The sequence below is a fragment of the Hemicordylus capensis genome, chromosome 1 (genome assembly GCF_027244095.1).
Source record: "Hemicordylus capensis ecotype Gifberg chromosome 1, rHemCap1.1.pri, whole genome shotgun sequence".
Lineage (NCBI taxonomy): Eukaryota > Metazoa > Chordata > Lepidosauria > Squamata > Cordylidae > Hemicordylus > Hemicordylus capensis.
In genome coordinates this window covers 345,759,698-345,787,039 of record NC_069657.1, presented here as the reverse complement: position 1 = coordinate 345,787,039, position 27,342 = coordinate 345,759,698, and the positions used below count along the sequence as shown (strand labels likewise).

The following is a 27,342-nucleotide window of genomic DNA, read 5'->3' as shown; positions in this document are numbered from 1 at the left end:
TCACACTGCCTTTGTCTTTCAGCTCAGCATTGGGGCTGAGAGAGATGTATCCGGGCAGAAATTCAACAGTACCGCTTTCCCAGTGACTTGCTAGAGGTGCCTCTGATGAATTTCTGCATGATGCATCTTTACAATGCCCACTGCTTCCTCAGAATGCCATTTACTATACTGAATATCCAGACAGGAAGTCAATAAGTCCACAATAATCCACAGTTACTTCTGACAGATGCATTATTATTATTATATACCATGCCTGTCAAATGCTTTTGTGTGTGTGGAGGGTGGGGGAGAGGGAGAGGGAGAACTTCTGCTATTACTTAGGCCATAGAGCAGTATGTAGTACACTCCAGTCTCTAGATCCATCACTCTAGTTTCATCAGGTGGCTTTGGGGACCTTTGGTTGGGGAATATTAGCTCATAGTCTTGATTCAGTTTTAGCTTTCCACAGCCCTGGACTGGCTCCAGTCAACCTGCTTGACATTAGGATGCAGACTGTGGTTGACTATGGCTCCTTAGCAATCACATACTTAGATTATCTCCAGGATGATCTGTCTTCAACTTGGCCTTTAAGGTCTCTCAGTGGTGCATTCATTGCTGTCGTAACTGAGTCCATCCACCTTGCTGCTGGTCGTCCTCTTCTTCTCTCTCTTTCAACTTTCCCCAGCATTATCGACTTCTCAAGGGAGCTGGGTCTTCGCATAATGTATCCAAAGTATGATAGTTTGAGCCTGGTCATTTGTGCCTTGAGTGTGTATAGGTGCTGCTTTGGTTGTTTGAAGAATGTATTAGCAATGAAGAGATCATTGGCTTGGCAGAAGCTAATAAGTCGTTCTCCTGCTTAGTTGCTGTTTCCTAGGCTATATAGTGCAACTGTGTTTTCCTCCTTACCTTTTCCAACTTTGGCATTCCAGTTTCCAACCAGCAGCATCACATCTTGCTTGTATGCTCTATCAATTTCAGACTGAACTTGAGCATAAAACCCATCTACTGCCTCTTCTTCTGCCTCAGTCGTTGGGGCATAGACTTGAAGAACTGTCATGTTAAAGGGTTGTCCACGAAATCTAATTGATATTAGTCAGTCACTGACTGCATTGTACCCAAGTACTGTTACTACTATATCCTTCCTGACTATGAAAGCAACACTGTTCCTTCTTTAGATTTTGTGTCCTGAGTAGTAAACGGTATGATATTCTGATGGAAAGTGTTCCATTCCAGTCTATTTTAATTCCCTGATGCCCGAGATGTCAATCTGTAGTCAATTCATTTCATCTTTCACTGTGTCGAGCTTTTCCCATTGTAATTCTGTCTTTGCAGCTTTGGATTTTCTTTTCCCGCATGGCAACATCAGCTGCTAGACGTCCAAAAGGCTTTAGTCTAACTGCCTTGGTTACACTAAACACCATCGGTACTCTGAGAAATCCTCAGCTCTTCCTCAGTAGCATGTTGAGTACCATCTGACCTGAGGGGCCCATCATCTGGCACTACCTCAACAATAATTCCATTTTGTCTATCCATGTGTTTTTCTTGGTAAAATACAGGAGTAGTTTACCATTGCCTTCTCCCACGCAATATGAAATGATGCCTTTGTTGTTGTCACTGAAGTGATCACCTGCCTCCAGCACCTTCCTATATCATTGCTGCCCAGTAAAGGTGCCTGCTTGCTTTAGCTGGACCGCTGAAATGACCTTCGTGCTTTGGATGACCCTACTGGGAGTATACCTTCCGTCGTACTTCACTCATCCCTCCCAGGAACACACACACACACACACCCCGCCACAATGAGGCAGCATAGCAGGACTTGGGGGGAAGAAATAGGTACATGGATACTAAAGCAGCTACCTTTTTCTGAATTTGCAAAGGAAATATTGGTAAATAAATTTTTCATCACCTCCTTTGAATTTTGATTGTCATGAAGATTTCTACTTCAGATGCATCTATCTATGACCACTTGCTAAGGTTGGTTAGATGAAAGGATGTTGTCGATATGGATGACCAAAGAGACTCCCAGTGATCCAGCATTTAAGAGAAAATGTAGCCTAGAGGGTTTAAAGTGCTGAACTCCAATTGCTAGATTTTGATCTGAAATACCTGATTCTTGCTAAGCTGTGAAATTTGACTAGCTTAAAGCAAGGCAAATATCGGTCATCTTTGAGTTTTCCATTTGTAAAATGAGCATAACTGTTATTTTGAAGATGAATGTGATAAAGATTATAGTATAACCTATGGTATATAAATGTAAGTGCTAATACAGCAAGGAATATGCCCATGACTTCTGCATGTGCATCCCAGATGAAATGTGAACTATACACATACACAAAGGCAAAATGAGCAAGTTCACAGCACTGTATCCAGCACATAAGCATGTGCAGTGCCAGACAAATAATTGTTGTATCTGACAGTGTTGGGGTCGGGGCAAAAGTTATTCTGTTGTTTATGTGGATGAAGGGTTGCAAATCATTCATATAGTACTTCTAAAACGCTTGATAATCTTTACCTTATTTTCCCTACATCCATGAAGAAGGTAAATGTTTTCAGTTTGCAGGCTAAGATGGAGAAGGAGGAAAATCACAGGAGAATCATTTCAGATTTTGAGGAGAGTAAGATTTTTCAGTAAAGTTCCAAGGATTGCTCATAGATACATTCAAAATTCAATTTAGTGGGAGATGGGGGGAGTGTTTTAAGACTATTCGTAGTTACATGTTTATGCTTCATATTAAGTATAACAATGTTGATTATAAGCAAAACAGTTGCAACTGTCCCATTACACACACACACACACACACACACACACACACACACACACACACTGCAAAGGCATTTGCTATACTTGCTCAGTACATGAACTCGTCAATATAGGCCCCCAATGTGCAAAACCATTGACCAGAATTATTAGTTATTTTGGAAAACAATCCTGTGTAGTCTGTAGGATGGCAGCAAGGGAAGTATCATCCTTTCTATCCTTGGTCTGTGGCACCACTAGACTTAAAGAGAAAGACTTGCCTAAGACCATTCTCCGCTCTTATGAACCCATGTAAATATTTTTTTTCACATAACAGAAGCCAACACACAATCTCCTGAAGCACTTGGTTCATATGTTTTCAGAAGCTACTGGTGGTATTCTACAGTTTTCTTCCCCTGGATGAATTATGTCTTCATCCAGAGGAAGAAAATCAAACCCATTGCATTCCCAGTTTAGATGTTACAGCAAATGATAATTTGCTAACCTGGAATAAAGGGGTTAAAAAATCAAAGAAGGTGAAGAGGGAAGGATGAAACATGTGAGCTCAAAGCTTGTTCACATAGCACAAAACCATGGTTTGGTGTTATGTCTGAACATGGGCTGGTATTTTCACATGTTCACGTCCTATATCCACTTCAAGAACAGCATTCATTCTATATTAAGCCTGCAATGAAAATATTTCACTTCCTCTTGCTTCTGTCTCATATGTCAGGGCTTTCCAATGTATGTAGAGAGATGAATTGATGCCTTTTCCGACTTTCATTCTGACTGATTCCTGACTTTTAAACATACTATATTAAGACATATTAGCACTTCTGTAGGTTACATTTATTATATCCGCTTAAAGGAGGCATTCAAGAACTGTCTTTCCTATTAAGACACACATTTTCATGTAGTCTGCAAATGAAAGCCATAATTACAAGGTTCTTGTTCCTCACATATAGCCCTCAAGCAAAAGGGTGGAGGGTAATCTCAGCTAGTTACAGCAGCCACACACTCTGCAATATATTTAAAGAAAGTGGAGAGGGGGAAGAAAAACATTTTCATATACAATTGCCTGAGACTGAAGCATAAATTCTTAAACCCTCCTTTCCTCTTTGTTCTGTGTGTAGTAAATAATTTGCTTGAATAAACAAATTCAGCCTTTAAGAAACTGAAAGCAAAACTTTGTGGGGGGGGGGAACCAAAGGGATCTAGATGCTGGACCCCCATGACTGACAGACCAAAGGCTAACATTTTTCTAGGCAAGAATATTCTTCCACAGAACATTTATCTTAAGATAAAAACCCTCAGTGGCCAAAAGTTTGACCAAACTTTTAAACCAAAGAAGAGTGACCCCTAGTGTTTACAAAAATAGTTTCAGAAATCCGGCCCTGCCTGCTAAGAACATCCCAATACTTTTGTTGTTAATTGAAAATCATGTAATTAATTCTTACATTACACATTACTATTATGGCAAGCAGACAGATTTTCTAAAAAACAACAACCCAGTATTATCATCTTCCCTTAAGTTCATGGTTTATCTGTTGTGCACCACTTGGTATGTAAATCCAACAATGGCACACTCTTCACAAAAACCACAGTGATTCACTTGGATGCACAAACAGAGTTATTCCAGAACATTACAATACTCTAAACACTGATTACACAGAGTACAGCGGATGACAAATCACAACCTACGTCTGGGAGAGTAGTCAACTGTATGGAATGAGGGTAGCTAGAGTTAAATGGAAGAAATAAACCTTTTCTTCCACCACATTTCTTGCTATAAGAGAAGATGCAGAAAACAAACACATACCGCCTAATGTGACATCACCTTTGCTGCAGGCCACATTCACAACATGACTTAGAGAAAAGTGCTTTTTAAGTTCATTTATTTCAATGGGAGGGAATTAAGCAAGTTATGCACTTGCTTAAATCTTTGCTATTCAGACCAATGGGACTGAAATGCATTATGTCTCCAGTTTTAACTAATAATCCAGTCTAACCCCTCCACAAACGAAACCAGCATTTTTTACCCAGGATTTTTTGCTTGTGGGGGGTGGGGGGAGTTGGATCAAGCCTGCTGTACTGTCTGCTATGCTCATTTAGGATTCCTGCTTTTTCTAGGGTTCTCAGCCATGTGAGTCTATACATGCAGAGTTTGTACAGACATAGACTTAACTCCCTCAGAAAGCACACAGTATGCCCCAAGTGCAGGGGTGGGGGGGTGCCAAGGCCATGAGCATGATCTCACTCCCTTTTCTATGCACATTCATCATAACATCCGGGAAATCTGGCGTGCATTACAGAGACCTGGTTGGGAGAGGCTAGTGGCCCAGTTTGGCCCCAGCTTTTCCCTACAGGATACTCTGTTGTGGAGCAGATGAGAGGCTGTGGCCAGGGAGGTGGAGTGGTTGTGGTTTATAAGAACACTATGTCCTTTACCAGGATTCCTGTCAGAGCATCTGCCTATACTGAGTGTGTGTACTTGAGTCTTGGGACTAGGGATAGATTGGGATTTCTGTTGGTGTACTGATCACCCTGCTACCCAACAGAATCCTAACCGAGCTGTTGGATTTTGTTGCGGAGTTGGCATTGGAGATGCCCAGGTTGATGGTGATGAGTGACTTCAATGTACACTTTGGGCCTGCATTGGCAGGAGCTGCTTGGGAGTTCATAGTGGCCATAACAACAATTGGCCTTTCCCAAGTGGTCTCAGGTCCGACACATGTTCCTGGTCACATGCTCGGTTTGTTTGTTTTTTGCTCTGATCAGGGAAGTGTTCCATGGGTGGGGACTCCTATGGTTTCCCCATTGTCATGGATGAACCACCACCACCAGCTAGTGAAGGTTCAATTTGCAGCTGCTAGTCAACTCTGCAGGGGTGAAGGGCCTATTAGGATGGTCCACCCGAGGAGGCTATTGGATCCAATAGGATTCCAAGAAACCTTGGAGGGTTTTACTGTTGGCTCCACCAGTGATCTTGTTGACACCTTGGTGAAAAATTGGAATAATGAGCTAACTAGGGTGGTAGACTTGATCGCTCCTAAGCGTCCTCTCCAACCCGCTTCTAAAGTAGCTCCTTTATACAAAGGAGAACTATGGGTGTTGAAATGGCTAGGTAGATGACTAGAGTTCAAATGAAGAAGGACTTGACTTGATCTGACTGATGATAGCACAGAGCAGAATTGAAGAGCTATGCTCTGGCAATACATGCAAAAGAAGTGATTCTATTGTGTCCGCAGATTTGCATCCAGTAGAATTGTTGAGGGTGGTGAGGGAACCTATACAGGCTGAAATTGGAGGCCTATTTCAAACAGATTTTTGGGCGGGCTTTGGGGTGGTCAGCCTGATAGATGATCTCCAAAGGGGAATTGACAGTGTGACTCTGCTGGTCCTTTTGGGTCTCGCAGTGGCTTTCTATACCATCGGTCATGGTATCCTTCTGGATTGCCTGAGGGGACTGGACATAGTGGGTACTGCTTTGCAGTGGTTCTGCTCAGGGGCGTAGCAAGGTTGGAGTGGGCCCAGAGACAAGATTTTAAAATGCCCCCCCCCAAGTCCAGGGCCTCCGCACACCCCAGGCCCCCAAGGATTTAAGTCTGATATTCCAAAATAAGTATGCTGCCTGCAAATACATTTCACTGAATACACACACACACGTCACAATATATAGTGATATACATTGAGTACTATACATTTGTATTACTTTTAATGCCTAGAACACACTAGAAAGATGAATTATTAAAATGGGCCCCTTGCTGCAGATTAGCAAAGGAGACTTTCAACCATGCAGGGTGAACCTATGTTTGTTTTCTCAGAATTCTGAACAAATTCAGTCAAGTTTGATTGCAGGAGGTTTTTCACAGGAGGCTTTTAAAGCACTTTAACACACATCTCCTCTGGAATAGAGGTGCTGCATTCACATGTTGGCCAGATGTACCCTGAAGTCCCTGCAAGTTATTGGGGAGCAGTTCACACACAAGAAAAATAAAATAAAAGCACCACACATGCTTCACAGTTCTCACTCAGACCGTCTGGGTTGCAAAACAACTTGAACATAAGTGCATTTATAAATGAATGAATAAATAAAATTAATAAAATACTGTTCCAGAAGTTTTTGCAATTTTCTGCCATGAAACAAGCCACTTATAGGACTTTTTAGATAGTTTTTTTTAAGTCAGCAAATTTTCCAAGCTGTTTCAAAATAAATATTCAGAGACTTCTCGGTCCCTCCCCCCCACCATATCCAAGCCCTATGGCAAGCAGATCCCTATATATGGGGGTGGGGGGGTGGGAAAGGTAACCACAAAAAGGAGTTCACACTCTACCTGGCAAATGCTGGTCTGGGTTAAGCAGGGCAGCAAGGGGTCTTCTGCTGCAGAGAACACTCTGGCTGCCTCCTCCTTCCTGGCTTGCTTGGGCCCTACTCGAGTTCAGGCTTCACTGCGGCCTACACGGAGGCCTCCGTGGAAGCCCCGCCCACCCGCCGATCAGCTGAGAGGCGGGAGAAAAGGAGCTCTTTGCAGCTTGCCTGCTGCTTCGATTGCGGGCCAGCAGAACAAGCAGGAGAGACGGCGAAGAGGGCAAGTGGCTGAGGAGCCTTGGGGCAGGGCAGGGGGCAATGGGGAGTCACATGAGGTGCCTCTGGGGTGCCCCTCCAGGCAGTGGGGCCCCCAGACAACTGTCTCCCCTTGCCCTATCATTGTTACGCGCCTGGTTCTGCTCATACCTCTTGGGCAGATTCCAGAAGTTGTTACTTGGAGACTGTTGCTTTTGCATGGTGTCCCTCAGGGCTCCATTCTGTCTCCAATGCTTTTTAACATCTACATGAAACCACTGGGAGGGATCATCAGGTTATTTGGTGCAGGGTGTTATCAGTACACTTATGACACTCAAGTATATTTCTCCATGTCAGCTTCATCAGGTGATGGCATAGCTTCCCTAAATGCTTGCCTTGAGGCAGTAATGGGCTGGATGAGAGATAACAAACTGAGGCTGACTCCAAACAAGACTGAGGTGCTCATTGTAGGAAGCTGCAATTCAGGAAAAGGGATAGATCTGCCAGTTCTGAATGGGGTTAGGCTCCCCCGGAAGGAACAGGTCTGCAGTTTGGGAGTACTTCTGGTCCCAACCCTCTCTCTGATACCTCAGGAGTAGGTGGTGGCCAGGAATGCTTTCTATTAGCTTCGGCTGGTTCACCAACTGTGCCCTTTCCTGGAAGTGAGTCACTTTAAGACAGTGGTGCACATGCTGGTAACCTCCAGGCTTGACTACTGCAATGCACTCCACGTGGGGCTGCCTTTGTACATAGTCCGGAAACTGCAATTGGTACAGAATGCTGTTGCCAGATTGGTCTCTGCGTTGTCCCAAAGAGACCATATTAATCTGGTTTTAAAAGAACTACCAATAGGTTCCAAACAAATTTTTTGCTGGTTATTACCTATAAAGCCCAGGGTATTTAAGGCTTGGGCCAGGGTATTTAAGAGAATGCCTTCTTCGTTATGAACCCCACCATCTATTAAGATCTTCGGGGAGGTTCGTCTGAGGGTGCCACTGGGTCGTCTGGTGACAACTGAGAGGCGAGCCTTCTCTGTAGTTGTCCCAGAGCTGTGGAATGCACTTCCTGCTGAGATTAGAGCTGCTCCATCCCTGTTGACCTTCATGAAACAAATGAAGACACATCTCTTCAGCCAAGCTTTTTAGCTGTTTAGTGGTTTTCAGCTATTTTAATTTGAACTTCTATGTTTTAAGTTGCCGTTAAAATAAATTGTTTTGTTCTAATGTTGTAAATCACCTAGATATTTCAGTAGTGGGTGGTATACAAATATGCTAAATAAGTAAGTAAGTAAGTAAGTAAGTAAATAAATAAATAAATAAATAAATAAATAAAATCCTCATGCCTTCCTGCAGATATTACTGACATATCCACATGTTTTCCCAGCATCAATAAAATACACTACCACTGTAGGCACTGCTATGGGTCAACCTGTCCTCACCAGCCTGATCCTTGACACAGAATATATAGTTATGTTTGAATCACTCTTTCTCTTTTAGAAATCTGTCACATACCATGATCATAACTATTACAAACATGGTTGGGGGAACAGACAGAGATCCAGTAAATCGTAAAGAACTGAAAACAATCATTTATATTGATAGATGTAAATTACTTAGAGGATGTTTTTGTTGACAAGTGGTATATAAATATTTTTAACAATAATACTTATAGCAGAGTGAACATACATGTTAATATATTATGGCATAAGATTTTATGGACTAGAACCTACTGTGAAGTATTATCCCTGGTTGCCAGAAATATATGCATGGATAAAGAGACAGTGAGGACAGCTCTACCTCTTGTATTTCATAGCCAATTGGCCGCATTGCTTACATTTCCCCCCCTCTATATCCACGTCTATATATTTTTATCAACTGAGGATAATAATGAACATAAGAACGTTAGGAAGCGATCCTGTACTGAGTCAGACCATTAGTCCATCTAGCTCAGTATTGTTGCTAGCACTGCTTTTCTGCCAGTTCCCAGAAACCTCTCTGCCTTTTTGAAACTGTGGGCATATGGGTCTCAATTTTTGGCATGTTCAGGAGTTTCACAACATTGCGAGCTCTCTGTTTGTTGGCATATTGGGTAACAGTCACTCAGTAGGCAGTGGGAAAGTTACCCCTAGATTTAGCATGTGCAAAACAGCCAAAATAGAAAAGGAACTTGTCTCGCACCTTCCCCATGCTGGGACACCCATGTAGACTCCCAAAGTTAACCCGCAACAGTTAACTCTCCGTTCAAGGTCTCTCTGTACGATTGACCCTCCTTTGGTTCACCTCCTCTCTATAGATGCCTCAAATGAGCTAAAAACCAATTACCTCAGCGGGAAAGTCAGATAAGGCTTTGTGAATGCAACTCCCATCCTAACAGCAGGAGACTAAATGTACCATAAAAACTCAGAGATGTGCCCATTATAACACTGATTAGTTTACTAGGTGTTTCTGACAGAAAAGAGTTCCCGTGTTTGCATGTTCAACCATTCCATTTGCATCATCCTATTCACGCATTGTGTTGTAGTGCAGCACAGCAGACACAAACAATGGCATCTTTGGAGATTCCCTGGAACATCCCTAGCCAAGAAAGAAGGTCAATTGAAATGTCCCCTCAGGATACATTTTGGGTTTTAACTGCCCCGGATTCTTGAGCCAGTGTACTCCCCTTGGTCTCCAGTGCTACCCACTTGGTTACCACCTTATGAAGTCACCCATTACTTTAATGCTGCAACAAGCACTTGCTATACACTTAGCTGTGTTTTGCTCTGTGGACCACCTTTGATTTCAGCTCCCAGACCACTTCCCTTGCCGGATCCAGTCCACACTCCCCTCCTTGCTAACACCTGGAGCAGGCTTCATGAGAACAGACACCCTTTGGATCCATCCCTGCTATCTAATTGACTTGATACTTCACTACTTGCTATTCCCTGGTCTACCCCAGAGGAAAGAGGTCCACTGGTCACTCCCGAACCACAAGAGTCCATCCACAACTAAAGGAAGAAACAAGGTTGTATGATAACCACTGCGCCCCACTCTAGGATCCTTCTATGTCTGTCTCTTCCCTCCTAAATCCAAGAGCCTGTTTCTCTGAGCCTCCTTTCTCTGGCCAGCCTAGAAGCCACTTCAATTCAGACATTAAGCTAAATTTCCTCTTAGCAGTTGTATGGTTAATCTTGTAACATATTTTTAGTAATAATAATGGTTGTTTGTTCCCTCTCTTTCTTGCATGTTTTTTCCCCTTGTCTCTTTACAAAGCATGTAATTGTCTCTTACATGCTTCCTTTGTTCCCTCACTTTCTTTCCATGCTGTATGAGCTTTTATTTCTGCCCCTTCTGCCCTATTTCCTTTCCCCTTTCTCTTTCACTTTCCCTTCCACCTTCCTTGCCTGAGGCTTTTTTGACCAAAGCTTACTAGTGGCTAGCTTTGCAAAAGGTGAACATCGTAAGACCCCAGTCAGCAGCAAATTTTCTTGAAGGAAATCATATACCCAAAAGGAGGAAAGGTACCACTAAGTCTAGGAGGATGCCAGCATGGCTAACAGGTACCATCTAGGAAGCCACAAAAGGGAAGAAGACTTCCTTCCAAAATTAGAAGGCCTGTCCAAATGAAGAGAACAGAAAGAAACACAAACTCTGCCAAAAGAAATGCAAGGTGACAATAAGGGAGGCAAAAAGAGAGTTTGAGGAACATTTAGCCAAAAGCATCAAGGGGAATAACAAAAACTTCTTTAAATACATCAGAAGCAGGAAACCTGCCAGGGAGGCAGTTGGACCCTTAGACAATGAGGGAGTGGAAGGGGTTATTAAGGAGGATATGGAGGTTGCAGAGAAACTAAATGAGTGCTTTGCATTCATCTTCACAGCAGAGTATACTGAACATATACCTGTTCCTGAACCAGGCTTTTCGGGGATGGAGACTGAAGAACAGAGTCAGATAGAAGTGACAAGAGGTTATGTTCTAAACTGTATGGAAAAACTAACAAATCACCAAGGCCGGATGGCATCCATCCAAGTTTCCTTAAAGAACTCAAATGTGAAATTGCCAACCTCCTTGCTAAAATATATAATTGGGCTCTGTACCGGAGGACTGGAAAGTAGCAAATGGAACACCAATTTTCAAAAAGGGATGCAGGGCCGGTCCGGGAAATTACAGGCCAGACAGCTTAACATCTGTTCCAGGCAAATTGATGGAAAGCATCCTCAAGGATAGAATTGTAAAGCACACAGAAGAACAGGCCCTGCTGGGAGAGAACCAGCATGGCTTCCACAAAGGTAAATCTTGCCTCACAAACCTTTTGGAGTTCTTTGAGAGTGTCAACAATTGTGTGGATCAGGGTGATACAGTTTACATAGCATACCTGGTCTTAGCTTTTGACAAAGTTCCTCATCAAAGACTCCTGAAGAAACTTAGCAGTCATGGGATAAGGGGACAAGTACATGTGTGGACTGCTAACTGGTTGAAGGACAGGAAACAGAGGGTAGGTATAAATGGAAAGTTTTCACAATGGAGAAGAGTAAGAAGTGGGGTCACCCAGGGATCTGTACTGGGACCGGTGCTTTTTAATTTATTCATAAATGATCTTGAAGTAGAAGTAAGCAGCAAGGCGGCCAAGTTTACAGATGATACCAAACTCTTTCGGGTAGTGAAATCCAATACGGATTGTGAGGAGCTCCAAATGGATCTCTCCAAACTGGATGAATGGGCGACAAAATGGCAGTTGCAGTTCAGTGTTGACAAATGTAAAGTGATGCACTTTGGGACGAAAAACCCCAACTTCAAGTATACGTTGATGGGATCTGAGCTGTCGGTGACTGACCAGTAGAGGGATCTTGGGGTCATGGTGGACAGCTCGTTGTACGTGTCAAGTCAATGTGCGGCAGCTGTGAAAAAGGCCAATTCCATGCTAGGGATCAGTAGGAAGGGGATTGAAAATAAAACTGCTAATATTCTAATGCACTTATACAAAACTATGGTGTGGCCATACCTGGAGTACTGCATACAATTCTGGTCACCACATCTAAAAAAGGACATTGTAGAACTGGACAAGGTGCAGAAGAGGGCAACCAAGATGATCAGGGCCTAGAGCACCTTTCTTATGAGACAAGGCTACAATACCTGGGGCTTTTTAGTTTAGAAAAAAGACAACTGCAGGGAACCATGATAGAGGTCTATACAATCATGCATGGTGTGGAGAAAGTGAAAATTCTTCTCCCTCTCACATAACACTAGAACCAGGGGTCATCCCATGAAATTGATTGCCAGGAAATTTAAGACCAACAAACGGAGATACTTTTTCATACAACACATAATCAACTTGTGGAATTCTCTGCCATGAGATGTGACAGGCAACAATCTGGATGGCTTTAAGAGGGGTTTGGATAACCTCATGGAGGAGAGGTCTATCAATGGCTACTAGTCGGGCTATAGGCCACCTCCAGCCTCTAAAGCAGGATGGCTCTGAGTACCAGTTGCAAGGGAGTGACAGTGGGAGAGAGGGCACGCCCTTAACTCCTGCCTGTGGCTTCCAGAGGCATCTGGTGGTCTACTTTGTGAAACAGGATGCTGGACTAGATGGGCTTTTCTTATGTTCTTAACGAGGAGAAGGTTGTGGTGAGTGGCAAGACAGAGTACATCCCTTCTCCTTGAAAGTAGCCATAGCCTGGAGAGGCTCAGAGAGCCAGAAAGATATGTGGACCAGACCCTCAGGGATACGATAGAAACATCCCACTCCCAGGCTGATAGCTCCTCTGCTGTCATGGAGAATGACAGTCTCGGAGAAGGAGCACATCAATCTGAAGAAGACAGGAGTTCTCCCTTAGAAAGGACCCCTTCCTTGGGTGATGCCCTAATGCAAACTCTAATCCTAAACCATCCTTGGGTGATGTGCCCATATCTTCTCACACAGAGAATGCTCCTCCGGGGCTTGGGGTCTTCTTAGTAGAGGGTGATTCAATTGTTAGGGGCATAGAAAGATGGGTTTGTGACCTACATGCAGACTGCATGGTTACTTGCCTGCCTGCTATGAGGGTCATGGACATCACACAGCAACTAGATAGGCTGTTAGGCAGTGCTGGGGTGAAGTCAGCTGTCGAGGTGCACGGCACCAACGATGTTGGGAAATGTAGTTGGCAGGTTCTGGAAGCAAAGTTTAGGTTTCTAGGTGACATACTGAAGTACAGAACCCCCAGGGTAGCATTCTCTGTTCCATGCACAGGGTCAGCAAGACAGGCAGAGCTGAGGGAGTCTCAATGTGTGGTGCTGGGAGGAGGGGTTTAGATTTGTTAGGCACTAGGATACATTTTGGGGCAAGCAAAGCCTCTACAAAAGGGATGGGCTCCACTTGAACCAAGATGGAGCCACACTGCTGGCATTTAAAATCAAAGAGGTCACAGAGCAGTTTTTTAAAATGATGCCTGGGGGATAGCTGATAAGAACTGGATAGTATCTGGTTCAGCAAGCAAAATATCCTAAGGTAGGAGGGTGCAAATTTTTTATATAAACCAGAAGAGCAGATGGAAACACATGACTGCTGGTCAAAAAGCTCAAATGACAGTGAGAGAGATAGCACACACCAATGCCAGCTAAGACACTCAGCATATAGGTGTTTATATACCAATGCCAGAAGCCTCTGAGCCAAGATGGGCATGCTGGAGTGTTTGGCTGCTAATGAAAACATAGATATAGTGGGCATAATGGAAACCTGGTAGAACAGTGAGAACCAGTGGGACACTGTTATTACTGGATACAATCTCTACAGAAAAGGCAGGGAGGGATTGATTGAGGGTGAAATAGCACTATATATTAAATAAGGGATAGAATCCAACTAGCTAGAAAACCTAGGAGGATGAGAGTCCTCCACAAAATCATTATAGGTGACAATATGAGTAATGAAAAGAAATGTGTTACTAGTGAAGTGCTATTGCTTTCAGGATCAAAATGCTGAGAGTGACCTGGAGTTGGAGAAGCAAATCAGAGAGGCATCAAAGAGAGACAGAGCTGTAATAATGGGTGACTTCAATTACCCTCACATAGACTGGGCAAATTAACATGCAGGTATTGACAGAGAGGCCGAACTTCTAGACAGGCTAAATGACTGTGCCTTAGAACAGTTGGTTGCAGAACCAACCAGAGCGAAGGCGAGCTTGGACTTAATCCTTAGTGGTGCCCAGGACCTGGTGCGAGATGTCAGAGTTGTAGAACCATTGGGGAATCGTGACCACAGTGAGATCCAATTCAGTTTATATGCAAATAGGGCATATTCAAGTAAGTTCAACACATATATGTTGGACTTCAGAAGAGGAAACCTCTTTAAAAAGTAAAAAGAAAGCTGAAAGGGAAAGTCAGGAGGGTCAAATCACTCCAGAAAGCATGGAACCTATCCAAAACCAAAGTAACAGAAGCTCAGTTGGAATGTATACCGAGAAGAAGGAAAGGTACCACCACGTTCAGGAGAATGCAAACATGGTTAACAAGTAGGGTCTGTGAAGCTATAGGAGGGAAGGAGGCTTCTTTCAGAAAATGGAAGTCCTGCCCAAATTAAGAGAACAAGAAGGGACATAAACTTTGGCAAAAACTAGAGATGTACATATCAGGAGGTATAAAAATATGATAAACAAATAAATAAAAAGAAATGCAAGGAGACAATAAAGAGAGTTTGAGAAGCATATAGCTAGATGTGTCAAGGGGAATAACAAAAACTTCATTAAATATATCAGAAGCAGAAAACCTGCCAGGGAAGCGGTTGGACCCTTAGCTGATGAGGGCATGAAAGGGAATATTAAGAGGATAAGGAGATTACAGAGAAGCTGAATGGGTTTTGGGTTTTTTTGCATCTGTCTTCACAGCAGAGGATATTGACCATATACACGCTCTGGAACGTTGCTTCTCAGGCTTGGAGCCTGATGAACTGGGCCAATTTGAGGTGAAAAGTAGATGTTCTAAACTGCCTTGAAAAACTAAAAATTAACAAATTGCCAGAGCCAGATGGCATTCACTCAAGAGTTCTGAAGGAACTCTAATTGAAATCGCTGATTTCCTAGCAAAAATATGCAACTTGTCTTTATGATCCTGCTCTGAACCAGAGGACTGGAAAGTAGCTACTGCAACTCCAATTTTCAAAAAGAGATCCAGGGGGCAATTTACAGGCTAGTTGGCTTAACTTCTGTGAATTGATGGAATTGATGGAAAACATCCTTAAGGACACAATTGTTAAATATATAGAAGAACAAACCTTGCTGAAGGAGAACCAGCATGGCTTCTGCAAGGGCAAGTCTTGCCTCACTAACTTTTCAGAGTTCTTTGAGAGTGACAACAGGCTTGTGGGTAAAGGTGATCTGTTTGACATAGTTTTAGTGATCAGCCTCCCCTCCCTCTAAAGAGTTAACTGGAATGTATCCCTTGTCTTGACTGACAGATTGGTGAACTTCAGGGCTCAGCGAATCAGTATACAAAGAGGGTGGGACCTAGGGAGCTGTTGCCAGGAAGAAGGGAGTTCTTTGTTGGGAGAAGCTAGGCTGGAAGTGCACAGGAGGACATGTGGCCATGGAGGTTGGCTGAAGGAGGATAACTGTAAAGCCTGGGAAGACAGGATTATAGGAGGCTTGAAGTCCCATCAGGAGTTTGGTGAGTTCAAGGAAAAGGGAAGTTTAGGCTAGGGAAACATTTTTTTAGTCAGATTTTACATTCGGGATGTTATATTTCTTTGGTTTGTGTGCTCTGCATATTCTGGATACTGTTCTATTATAGTTTACCTGCAACATAAATGAAATAAGAAACACTAGCCTATGTTCAATACACCTACGGTGTTGCAAAAGCCTCTGTAAACATTTAAGTGTGCATTAAACGTTTGCGTGTGCATTAAACAGTTAATTGTGCATTTTGTAATCCTACTAAGTATTCTTAACTGTACCTAAAAGCTGAGAAAGCCTCAGATGGAAGCAGTCTATAGTCCCTGTAGCAGTATTCTGAACCTACCAATAATACAGAATAGTTTTAAGAGAAGCCTAGCCAGGCAGCTCAGCAGGAATGATTCAGCATTTCTTTCCCTCCCATGAGCTTGCTCTGAGACAAAGGCTTTAATCTGCTACAATTGTTTACTTGTACTTCCAAAAAGCTTTTGGCAAAGTTCCCCACCCAAGGCTCTTGAGTAAATTTAGCAGTCATGGGATAAAGGAACAGGCTCATGTATAGATTAGTAACTGGTTGAAGGACAGGAAACAGAGGGTAGGAATAAGTGGACAGTTTTCACAGTGGACGGAAATAAAAAGTGGGGTCCCCCAGGGATCTGTACCGGTGTTCTTTAACTTGTTCATAAATGATCTAAAGTTGAGGTAACCAGCGAAGTGGCCAAATCTGTGGATGACACTAAACTATTTAGGGTAGTGAAATCCAAAACAGATGGCGAGAAGCTTCAAATGGATTTCTCCAAACTGTCTGAGTGGGCAACAAAATGACAAATGCTGTTCAGTGTAAGGAAGTTTTAATAGATGCATACTGGAAGTGGGGGGCAATTTCACATATGCACAGATCTATAGTGTGGCCACATTTGGACTACCGTGTGCAGTTCTGGACACTGTATCTTAACTGAAGAACTGGAAAAGGTGCAGAAGAGGGCAACCAAGATGCTCAGTAGCTGGAGCACTTCCTTATGAAACAAGACTACAACATCTGGGGCTGCTTAGTTTGTAAAAGAGGTGACTACAGGGATACATCGTAGAGGTGTATAACATTATACATGGAGTAGAGAGAGTGGACAGAGATAAATTTTTCTCCCTCTCCCACAGCATAGAACCAAGGACCATCCTATGAAATTGATGGCCAGGAAATTTAGGACTGACAAAAGAAAGTGCTTTTTCATGCAGCACATAATTAATCTATGGAATTCTATGCCACAGATGTGGTGATGGCCACTTGGATGGCTTTAAGGGGGGCTCAGACAAATTAATGGTGGATAAGTCTATCAGTGGTTACTAGTCTGGTGGCTATAGGCCACCTCCAACCTCAGAGTCAAGATGCCTCTAAATACCATTTGCAGAGGAACAACAGCAGGAGAGAGGGTTTGCCCTCACCTCTTGCCCTGTGGGCTTCTCAGAGGCAGCGGATGTGCTACTATGTGATGCAACTCCTCCACCCCATGCAACATTTACAATACAACTTCAGGCAACATTTTGCAATACAACTATTTGTTGGGGGAGACAGGACATAAATCACAAGAAGAAAAATAACAGAAATGTGATTAAATAATTCTGGACACAAATGATGGTTGGGATCTGAGAAATGGTGGCACTCACTGTGTTTCACATGAATTCCAATATTTATTTGTCTATGTGTGTACCAGGACAATACATTTTCTACAAGCACACAAAATAGTATATCTGAAAGGACACCTATACACAATGTAATGTTTTGTAATAGCATATTCCCTTCAGAGTTTACAGAATGACCCTTCTGTCCCTCTATGGAGACTCCTGAGAGTTTTTATTCATTTTATTCATCTCATTCAGGTCCATAAAAGTGCTCAAGTACTTAGCTGCAAAGCATTTAGGATTACTACAACACATTGCCTCGATATAATAGCTGTAGAAAGTTGGGGGAGAGGAGTTTAATGGAGCTAACCTTTGTACCACTGTGTGTAATTTAAGAACAGTATCACTCTGTTCTTAAATTACTCCTGTACAGTTGGTAAATGTACTACCTTTAACGTACTGCATATTTCCCCCTAAGCTGTTTGTTGAGCTCTAATCTTCTGTTTAATCATTGCTACTACGGTATGGGGAAACCTGATGGCAGAATCTGAAATAGCACATTGGGCACCCCCGCATTGGCTCAATGCAATATATCCCGGTCTGGAGAGTCCCCAACACATGGCTTTCCAGCTTCGTCTTTCCAGCAAGGGAGAGACTACCCACCCCAAGATTACATTGTCACACTGCTCTTATAGTTAAGAAGTCTCTCCAAAGGTTCATCCAAAATCTTCCTCATTGAATATGGATTTCCATAGAAGGTAGTTGGCAGCCACTAGGCACATGCACCCATGCAATGATTTTTAGAATGAACAGAACCAGATTAAAACAGGCCGCATTTCTATCTGGTTCAATTCATCCCAAAACACTACACACATTATGTGATGACTTTTTCCACAACAGAAACTGACCAAAAATTATCATAGTAAGCATGGATCCTCCCTAAGAAGTTAAGAGTCCTCTCGTGTTACTAGCCACACTTGCTATGCCATTTTGGGAGTGCTTCAGTGTGCCTTGCAGACTTAGTCTTTCGGCCATTTTCTCCCCTTAGTCTGTTTGGAAGGGAAAAGCTGGTTACATTCCAGGCAAAGGGTCATCCTCGTGATGCACTTTCCCTAAAAGGTGCCTGTCAGGTTGTTTGCAAAGGACTGCAACAAACCAGAGGCAGGGGTGTCGCTAGGGGAGAGGGGGCCCGTGTTCAACTCTCTCTCCAGCAGCCCCTCAGAGTGAAGGAGATGAAGAAAATAGGAAGAGGTGGAGCTGGGGGGCCCCAAGTTCTTTGAACACCTTCGCTCAATTATAGCTACACCCCTGGCCAGAGGAAATGCCCCTCTCTGGTTGCTCTAGCACAGGCAGAGAGAGATGCAGAATAGACCCAATTAAAGTTGAAAAGAGATAAAAGGAAAGGAATGCAAGCCCTCTTCCAACTTTTTAAAGTTCAAGATCGTGCAAGCCTTTTTGCCTCATTTCCTCCTTCCTGTTGTCAAAGTTAAGCACCGTATATGCCAGAATGCATGATGCCCTCTTCCAAAAACCTATTTAGGTAATTGTCTTGGTGATTACTCTTATCATAAAACCTCCTTCGTCTAAAGGAGTAGGGCTATGGGCCACTTCCAGCCTCAGTGGCAGGATACCTCTGAATACCAGTTGCAGGAGAGTAATAGCAGGAGAGAGGGCATGCCCTCAACTCCTGCCTATAGGCTTCTAGCAGCATCTGGTGGGCCACTGTGTGAAACAGGATGCTGGGCTAGATGGGCCTTGGACCTGATCCAGCAGGGCTGTTCTTATGAGTATATAGGGAGCGACCCAACATAACCTAATCAATAACCAATATTTTATTTATTTATTTATAGTTCGATTTTTATACCACCTTCCATAAAAGATCCCAAGGTGGTTTGCAAAAATCAATATACAATATGACTCCTTAAAAATCATGTTTAAATGCCTTAAAATCAGTTAAACAGTAAAAACAACAACACACCAAAAAATCACCATTTTAAAAAAGTCAAGCAGAAGCAGGAAACCTGAAAGACCAAGTTGCTTTGGAAGACTCTTGCAGCCATATCCTGGTGGCACACCTGACAGACCACTGGTCACATGTTGAAAATTCTTCATAGTTCCCCGATGATGTATGGGCCAATCTCAGACACCAGTGGCATGGCAACCATTAACCCCCAGATGCATTCCATAATGGCTGCCAAAGGAATGATTTTGAAGACACTCCAAAACAGCAGCACAATGCAGAGAACAAAGACCGCCAAGAAGGGTACCACAAGGAACTTCATTGGCACAGAGGCAATGTGTAAGAAAGACACAGCCAGCTGCAAAGCAACAGCCACAATCATCATGATCACTGCCTGAGTGACCTCCACAGGCAGCAAGGCAGGATCCTCCCAGGTCAAGTCTAGAGGCTTTAGCAGGCCAACATGTTCCACGTGGCACCGGTAGCGGTCTCTATCCTTGGGGTCAATCTCAATGCAGACCCATGACTTGAAGGTCCCATCCAAGCTGGGGGTGACACGTCCACAGGATGTGATCTACTCCCAGATCTTGCCATCTTTCCTCCAGGTGATGTTGATTTGCTTGGGGTAGAAGCCATAAGCTTGGCAGGTGTAGTTTTCCCAGGCATCATGGCCCACTTTGCATGTCACCTTCTCCAACAGAGGTTCTCTCCTCAGCAGAGTCTCTTCCCCATAGTGCAGGTAGTTTTTCAGCCTCTCAATGCATTTCTCCTCCAAGTAGGGCCTCCAATCTTGGGCAACATTCCATTCACATTCCCACTTCTTCTTGGTCAGCTGGGCCGTGTCATCAGCTGCTGTCCAGGTAAAGGTCTCCTTGTCCAGGCTGACGTAGTAGCCTTCCCATCGTAGCCGCACTGCATGGACCTTCCTTTCTGCTTCCTGTCTTTGCTCATTTCACAGGCAACCAGGCACTGCCAGGTATGAAGCCCTCCACTCTGGTTGTAGCGACACTGCAGGGTGGAAGAGCTATCTGCGGGGAAAACTCAGCATCTCTAGCAAAATGGGCCTCCCAATCCCAGAACTAGACATCCTCGGCTATCTCCATCCAGGGGATGTGAGGCTGAACCCTCCTTGTACTGTTGTTATAGTAAGTGATGAGTTGGTCATCCATATACCCCAGTTGAGTGGACAAGGGCAGAGCCTGAATGGGTTCTGACACCCCCAGGTACAGATGGTGTAGGGAGTGCCAAGAGAAGCCTCTGGCACTCAAGTCCAGGCTGCCTCTAGAATATGAAGAATTTCCAGCAACTCTAGTCCAAGGATGCACCTCATCAGGAGCAGAAACTCCTGAAGTCAGGAATTTCCTGAAGGGCAATTCCATTTTAATTCACTAAACCATTTTCAAGAAATACACTGCAGACTAGCACTCGGGTTGCAATGAAGGCCTTGGAAAGGATATTCAGATGCCGTGATGTGTCTATACCTACAAAGATTAGAATTGTTTGGACAATGGTTTTTTCTGTGGCACTCTAAGCTGGACTTTGAAGAAGCAAGATAGAAAAAGTATTGACGCTTTTGAACTTTGGTGCTGGAGAAGACTTTTGAGGATACCATGGACAGCCAGGAAAACAAACAAATGGATCATAGAACAAATCAGTCCAGAAATTTCACTCGAGGCACAAATGACCAGGCTCAAACAATCATACTTCAGACACATAATGAGAAAACCCAGTTCCTTTAAGAAGTCCATAATGCTGGAGAAAGTTGAAGGAAAGAGAAGAAGAGGATGACCAGCAGCAAGGTGGGCAGAATCGATTACAACAACAATGAATGCACCACTGAGAACAAGGCCAAGGAAGACAGATCATCCTGGAGAGAATCCATCTATATGGTCGCTAAAAGTTGACACTGACTTGATGGCTCATAATCAATCAATCAGTTACCAGTTACCAGTCTCCTTTAGTTGTCAGTTAAAGCCTTGGGGTGTGTTACTACCTATTAAAAATCCCCCGCAAACATGGGATCACACTTTTGCTGGGATCTCACTTTTGCTTTTGCATTTGCCACCTGCAACTGCCACCATGCTCTTGCAAGTCCACACTCTGCGTGGTGTGCCCTTGCATTCGCAACTCAGCATTGGATGCTGTACCCTATACTTCTTGGATTCACTGCAATGAACTTACTTTATGACTGAGCTCCCCAGAGAGAAGGATTCCCATGGCTAGATTTAGGTAGCTATGACAAACGACTTTCTCTTTCTCTTTTCTCTCACCCTCAATCCTCTAACTCCCTTCCTTGTACAGCAATGTGTTGATGTGCCTAACCAACCACTTCTTCATTTCCTATAACACTATTAAAACAACTATTTGTATTCACAGTCACATCTCCATTCTCTTTATTCCCCTTCCAGTATGTCAACACCACGGCCACAAGTATTTTCTTGCTGTTTACGGGTCTGCACCCATTTAATGCTAAGTTCCCCCACTTTAAGCAAAGAAATGGACTATGGTAGTGAGCACGTGTCCAGCAGACCCTGGTAACACTCACCCTGGAAAATACTAGCTAAATATTATTCTGCTAATGCAAAGGTGAGGATGGGGGAAGAAGTTTTCTTTGTTACCATTGCTGCCTCATCACAGGCCTGTAAAGTAACTCCAAAGCATGCTCAACAAGATGTAGCATGAGTCTTATGCCACATGAACTCCAGTTGTTTCCCCACCTATTTCATAACCTTCTTTATACTAGAGGCCTGGGAATTTTCAAGACAAGGGTCTCTGGGGCCTTTTAAGACAGGCAACTGGGTGCAGCTCAATAGAACCCATGAAAAGCAAGAAAATACTCAAAAGTCCTGCCGGATTCTGGCCATGGCATTGATGTACTGGAAGGGGAATAAAGGGAATGGAGACGTGACTTGGGGGGAGAGTGATTTTATTGGGCAGTAATTGTCCCAGCCCCATATCCATTGGAGCATCAAAAGAAATAATACTACCATTTTCTCCATATTGCCTAGAACATTCCACAATCCAACAGTTACATGATTCTCTGGAAGTAACAATACAAACCTCTCCTTAATTTTTAGTTAGCTGTGTATTATGTAGGATTATGGTAAAAGGGTTCTATCTATCTATCTAATAAAAATAAGCTTTCCCTAGAAGTGCCTGCCCCAGACCAGTCTGTGGTGTTTTGAATATCTGGGCCATGAGTAAAGACCCTTCTTCCCACTTCCACTCTCCAACTGAGTCTCTTAATGCAGGCTGTAGGCAGTCTCTTGCAAAGCAAGCACAAAATGGTAAGTAACTCACCCCTTGCAGTTTATTCCTTGCCATTGCTACTTGAACAGTCTCGTGTTAGCATTGATAAGAAGAGAGGCTCCTGTGATGTGTTTTTGATTAATCTATTCCTCGATCCAAGCCAGCTTTTGAATGGGGCTTTAGTTACTTGTATTCCTGGAGTAGAGGCGGGGCTAACAGCCAGCAGCAAGAACAGGGAAAAGCAGTCTGCACTTGCCACTCTGTGCTATTTAATTAAACTGGTTATATTCCTGATTCCACACCACTGCCTTGTCCTTGCATACCACAACTCTTTCCCTTGGATTCTACAGCTCCTACCTTCAACTTATGGGTCAGCCTTCCTTGCTGTGGCAGTGGCTCTGCAACCAAAGCTCTTGGAAGAATAGAAGCTGACTCTGGAAGATCAGGGGTCTGTATGATAATACAGCTGTTCACTTGCTGCTGGGATATTAATCTATTAAGGATAACTTATCTACAAAAATAATTGTCCCTTTTTCTTTTTCTTCTTTTTCTTTCTTTCAATTATCTTTCATGAGATGAGAAATACTGACAGGAGTATGACTGATGTTCATGGTATATTTTCAGACTTTGTTATGTATAAATGAAAAATGTCGATGAGGACTGTTTATCTGAAATTGAATTTTTTAATGCATAGTTTTAGTTCAACAGGTTGCTGGTTTCCATTTTAACGTGAATAAAATAGCAATAAGAGAAACACACTATGTGTGATGTGATGTAAAACTTGTAAACCTTTCCTTTGAATGGTATCCCAGCAATTTTTGTATGTACTTTAGAGAAATTGTATAGGGATGGATGGATAGATAGATAGATAGATAGATAGATAGATAGATAAAAACTATACATTTAAATTTAGAATAAATGTTTCTGCCTTTCTTTTGAGCAATTCTAGTCTAGTCACCAAGAATTTTTAAAAAACACATCCAATCATTTTTGTTTATTAGCTAGGGCTCTGTGAATCAAAGTATTATTGGCTTTGATGAGCATGGCTTGATTAAAAGTTTTGAAAGTTAGACAACAGAAGTGGAGCCAAACAAAATGGAGGCCCCTACAAACAAAATGGAGGTATGTACTGCAATGTTGTTTTTGTTCGTTTAAAAAACCATGGTGGGCATTTTCTCTATCCAGAATTCATTTAAAATTTCCAACAGCTTTAATTATTGCTACTCCATTTGGAGTGTCCAGATTCCTAATTATGGGGAAATATAAACACTGATAGCCTGCACAACGTAAAGAACAGAAAGAATGCACATTTTGCCTAATGATGAAGTTCCTCGTTCCAGGTAGGTATATGTGCAAATGTAGAATTAGGAAGACATATGTCAGGATAAGAAATAAGAGTGGATGCATGTGTAGGTCTCCACATTTGTTTATCCTTCATTGCTGCTAAAAGTTCCATCTTCCTGTTTATAAAAAATGTGTAGAGGCAGGTAAAGCGCTTTGATTTTATAGTTATTGAACCACTAATATGCACGTCAACTAAATAACTGCTTTGGAGCCTTTTAAATTATGCCCACAATCACATCAGCCCTTAATATTTAATAGGAGCTTGTATCTATGGTTTGCTTGTCTTCAATTTCCTGGCTTATCTGGATCTCTGTGCTTCTGCCAGCAGTTATTTTTCCTGCTAACTTCATTCATCATAAATATACACATTTCTGGCAACTTTTATTTACGGAGACAGGTTAATGTAACAGTGATCCTTCCATGCAATTAGCAAACAGTAACTGTCGACAGCTGCAGGTTTGAAAGGGTTGTTTCTAGTAAACATTTTGCTTCAGGGTTTTTGTCCTCTCTGTTTTTGTCTCTAGGGGATTTTTGTTCTAGGTCTGCCATATGCTCTACTCCACAGTGGATACAGTGGGCTGTTTCTTATTATCCTGGCTGCAGTTTTCTGCTGCTACACTGGCAAAATTCTAATCGCTTGCCTGTATGAAGAAAATGAAGATGGGCAGCTCGTAAGAGTGAGAGGCACATATGAAGACATCGCGAATGCCTGCTGCAGAAAGCTATTTCCGAAACTTGGTGGCAGAATTGTAAATGTGACCCAGGTGATAGAACTGATCATGACATGCATTTTGTATCTGGTTGTTAGTGGGAACTTGCTGTCACATAGCTTTCCAGCTTTACCAATAACTGAGAAAACATGGTCAGTAATTGCATTTGCAGCCCTGCTGCCTTGTGTGTTTATCAAAACTCTCAAAATTGTATCCAAACTTAGCCTTCTCTGCTCCTTGGTCCATTTTGTTATTATCTTTGTAGTGATAACTTACTGCCTAACTCAAATACACCGGTGGTCCTGGTCAATATTCAGCCTTTCCATGGAATTTGAGAACTTCCTCGTTTCAGTAGGTGTGATCATTTTCAGTTACACATCACAAATATTTCTTCCAACCCTTGAAGGGAGTATGAAAAGTCCTGGTGAATGTAGCTCTATGTTGAACTGGACTCACTTCTTTGCTTGTGTCTTTAAGACAGTCTTTGCACTGACTGCATTCCTGACGTGGGGTGAAGAAACCAAGGAGGTTATTACGGACAACCTCCCATCATCTTTACAGACTGTGGTGAATTTGTGTCTCTTAACCAAGGCTCTCCTGTCTTATCCATTGCCTTTCTTTGCAATTGCAGAGATCTTGCATGGTTACATTTTTCAAAGCCACAAATCCAGTTACAAATCACCATTGCTTACTGTGGGTTTAAAAATTTCCCTACTCTTGTTAACTCTGCTGATGGCCATGTTCATACCACATTTTGCCCTACTTATGGGTTTAACAGGTAGTGTAACAGGTGCTGCAGTGACCTTTCTTCTCCCTTCCCTTTTCCATTTGAAGCTTAAATGGGAAAAGCTAATGTTCTTGGGAAAATGTGCAGACATTTGTGTGTTTATCCTGGGCATCTTTTGCTGCCTAGCTGGTCTTGTGTGTTCCATAAAAGGTCTGCTGAGAACATTTGGATAAAAGTAACAAGGGTTCATCAATACCATGTAATATTTGGAAACTGTAATCTTTAGAATTAAGTATTTGCAGAGCTGTCTTCACAACAGGGTATCCATACATGCATGCAGATTTTTGGACAACACACTTCATAAGATGGAAAGTGATTTAATTCCCCAAAGGAATACAGAGATAATACATCCCAGTAGTGCCACCATACAGTACTTATGTAACCCTTCCACATCTTGAGCTAGTTTTGCCTCTAGTGTATTTTGCTAGAGAGAAGACAGCAGTGAAACACAGGTGAGAAGCAGCAGAAAATATACTTGGCTCTGTGTGATAGCCATGCCTGCAGGCCCATGAGCTCTAATCCAGAAGGCCCAAAGACTCCCACTTGCCATGCTACTTGTGGTGCTCATCTCATGCTGCAGGTTGTTCAACTATGCCATACACTTACTAGAATGAGACATATAAACTGCTCTGAGGAGAGAATCAGTGTAGCAGGACTGTTTAGCTCTTTCCCCCACCCTCCATGCATCCGCTCCAGATTCAATCTACCACCCAAGAGGCAATCACATGTTTTGAAGTTCACTGGAGAAAAAGCAGCTGGGGAGAGCTGATTTGGAGTAGACAAGCAGTGGTCAGGAAAGGGGTAAGTGTGTACACACATGCACACACATTCCACTTCTCTGCTCCCAATTACTCCATCCCAAAGGGGCTTTTCTGAAGGGGTAAGGAAAAGACTTGTCAGTTTTGCTTATGAATATAGTGAGATCATTCACACACTGAAAAAATGTGTTCTACCCAGGTTTGGGAGCTGTGTGTGCTCCCAATTTTCAGTTGTGTGAAATCAGTGTAAGAGGAAAACCTGGGTAGGCGTGATTGTGTGGAACCAAGGTAGAAAGAAAAGCTACCCAGGTTTTCCTCTTACCTTGAGGCGATTCTCATGAAGGAGAGGAACGGGGTTAAGGGAGCCCGGTGGATCAACAGGCGAGCCCGGAGCTTCAATGGCAGCTAGCCCACCTAGCAACCCCTCCCCTAAAACAAGGTTAGCAGAGTGAGCGCTCCGCGCACTCCGCTAACCGCTTTTTACTGATCATGTGCCACTGCTGTGTGGCTCTGCACCATGGCGACACATGAGTAGACCCCCGGCCAGGAGGCTACAACAAGCCTCCCGGCCTCGGGGGTCTCCCCGGGATGTCCCTGCACTCACACGGGGCATCCTAGGACTTCTGGGGGCCAAGTGGCCCCCGATCTCCACTCCTCCTACCTGCTCCATAACGGAGCTGGTAGTCATATGGGCTGCCTATCCAGCTGCCCAGGGCTAGCCTGGGGATCGTCCGTGAGGAGAGCGGGCTCGCTTTCCCCACAGAACCTGGTAAGGTTCCACACATGGGTTGTCTGTAGAGCCTCCTTGATTCCACACAACTGAAAATTGGGAGCACACACAGCTCCCAAACCCAGGTAGAACCCAGTTTTTGACTGTGTGAATGACCTCAGTGTATAATTAGAGATTTGTGTATTTTACCTCTAGGCTTAAATTCTTACCCCATCTTTGTGGGGCAAAACATTTTTTTCAGGACATTTAGAGTGATCTGGAATCAATGCAGTGCTTTAAA

At 43.2% G+C, this 27,342-nt stretch overlaps 2 protein-coding genes across 2 annotated transcripts in view; one reads left to right on the top strand and one right to left on the bottom strand.

The window, feature by feature from the left end:
- Positions 1–22,802, bottom strand: part of LAMA2 (laminin subunit alpha 2) — a 759,697-nt gene extending 736,895 nt beyond the window's left edge. Inside the window, exon 1 of the mRNA XM_053286200.1 lies at positions 22,785–22,802. The gene's annotated coding sequence lies outside the window, so the exon portion shown is untranslated. The remainder of the gene's footprint in view (positions 1–22,784) is intronic.
- Positions 1–27,103, top strand: part of LOC128340726 (vesicular inhibitory amino acid transporter-like) — a 40,255-nt gene extending 13,152 nt beyond the window's left edge. The window contains exon 2 of the mRNA XM_053286239.1: positions 24,602–27,103. Within this exon, the coding sequence (XP_053142214.1) occupies positions 24,602–25,747 (1,146 nt within the window). The 3' untranslated portion in view covers positions 25,748–27,103. The remainder of the gene's footprint in view (positions 1–24,601) is intronic.
- Positions 27,104–27,342: the final 239 nt, after the last annotated feature.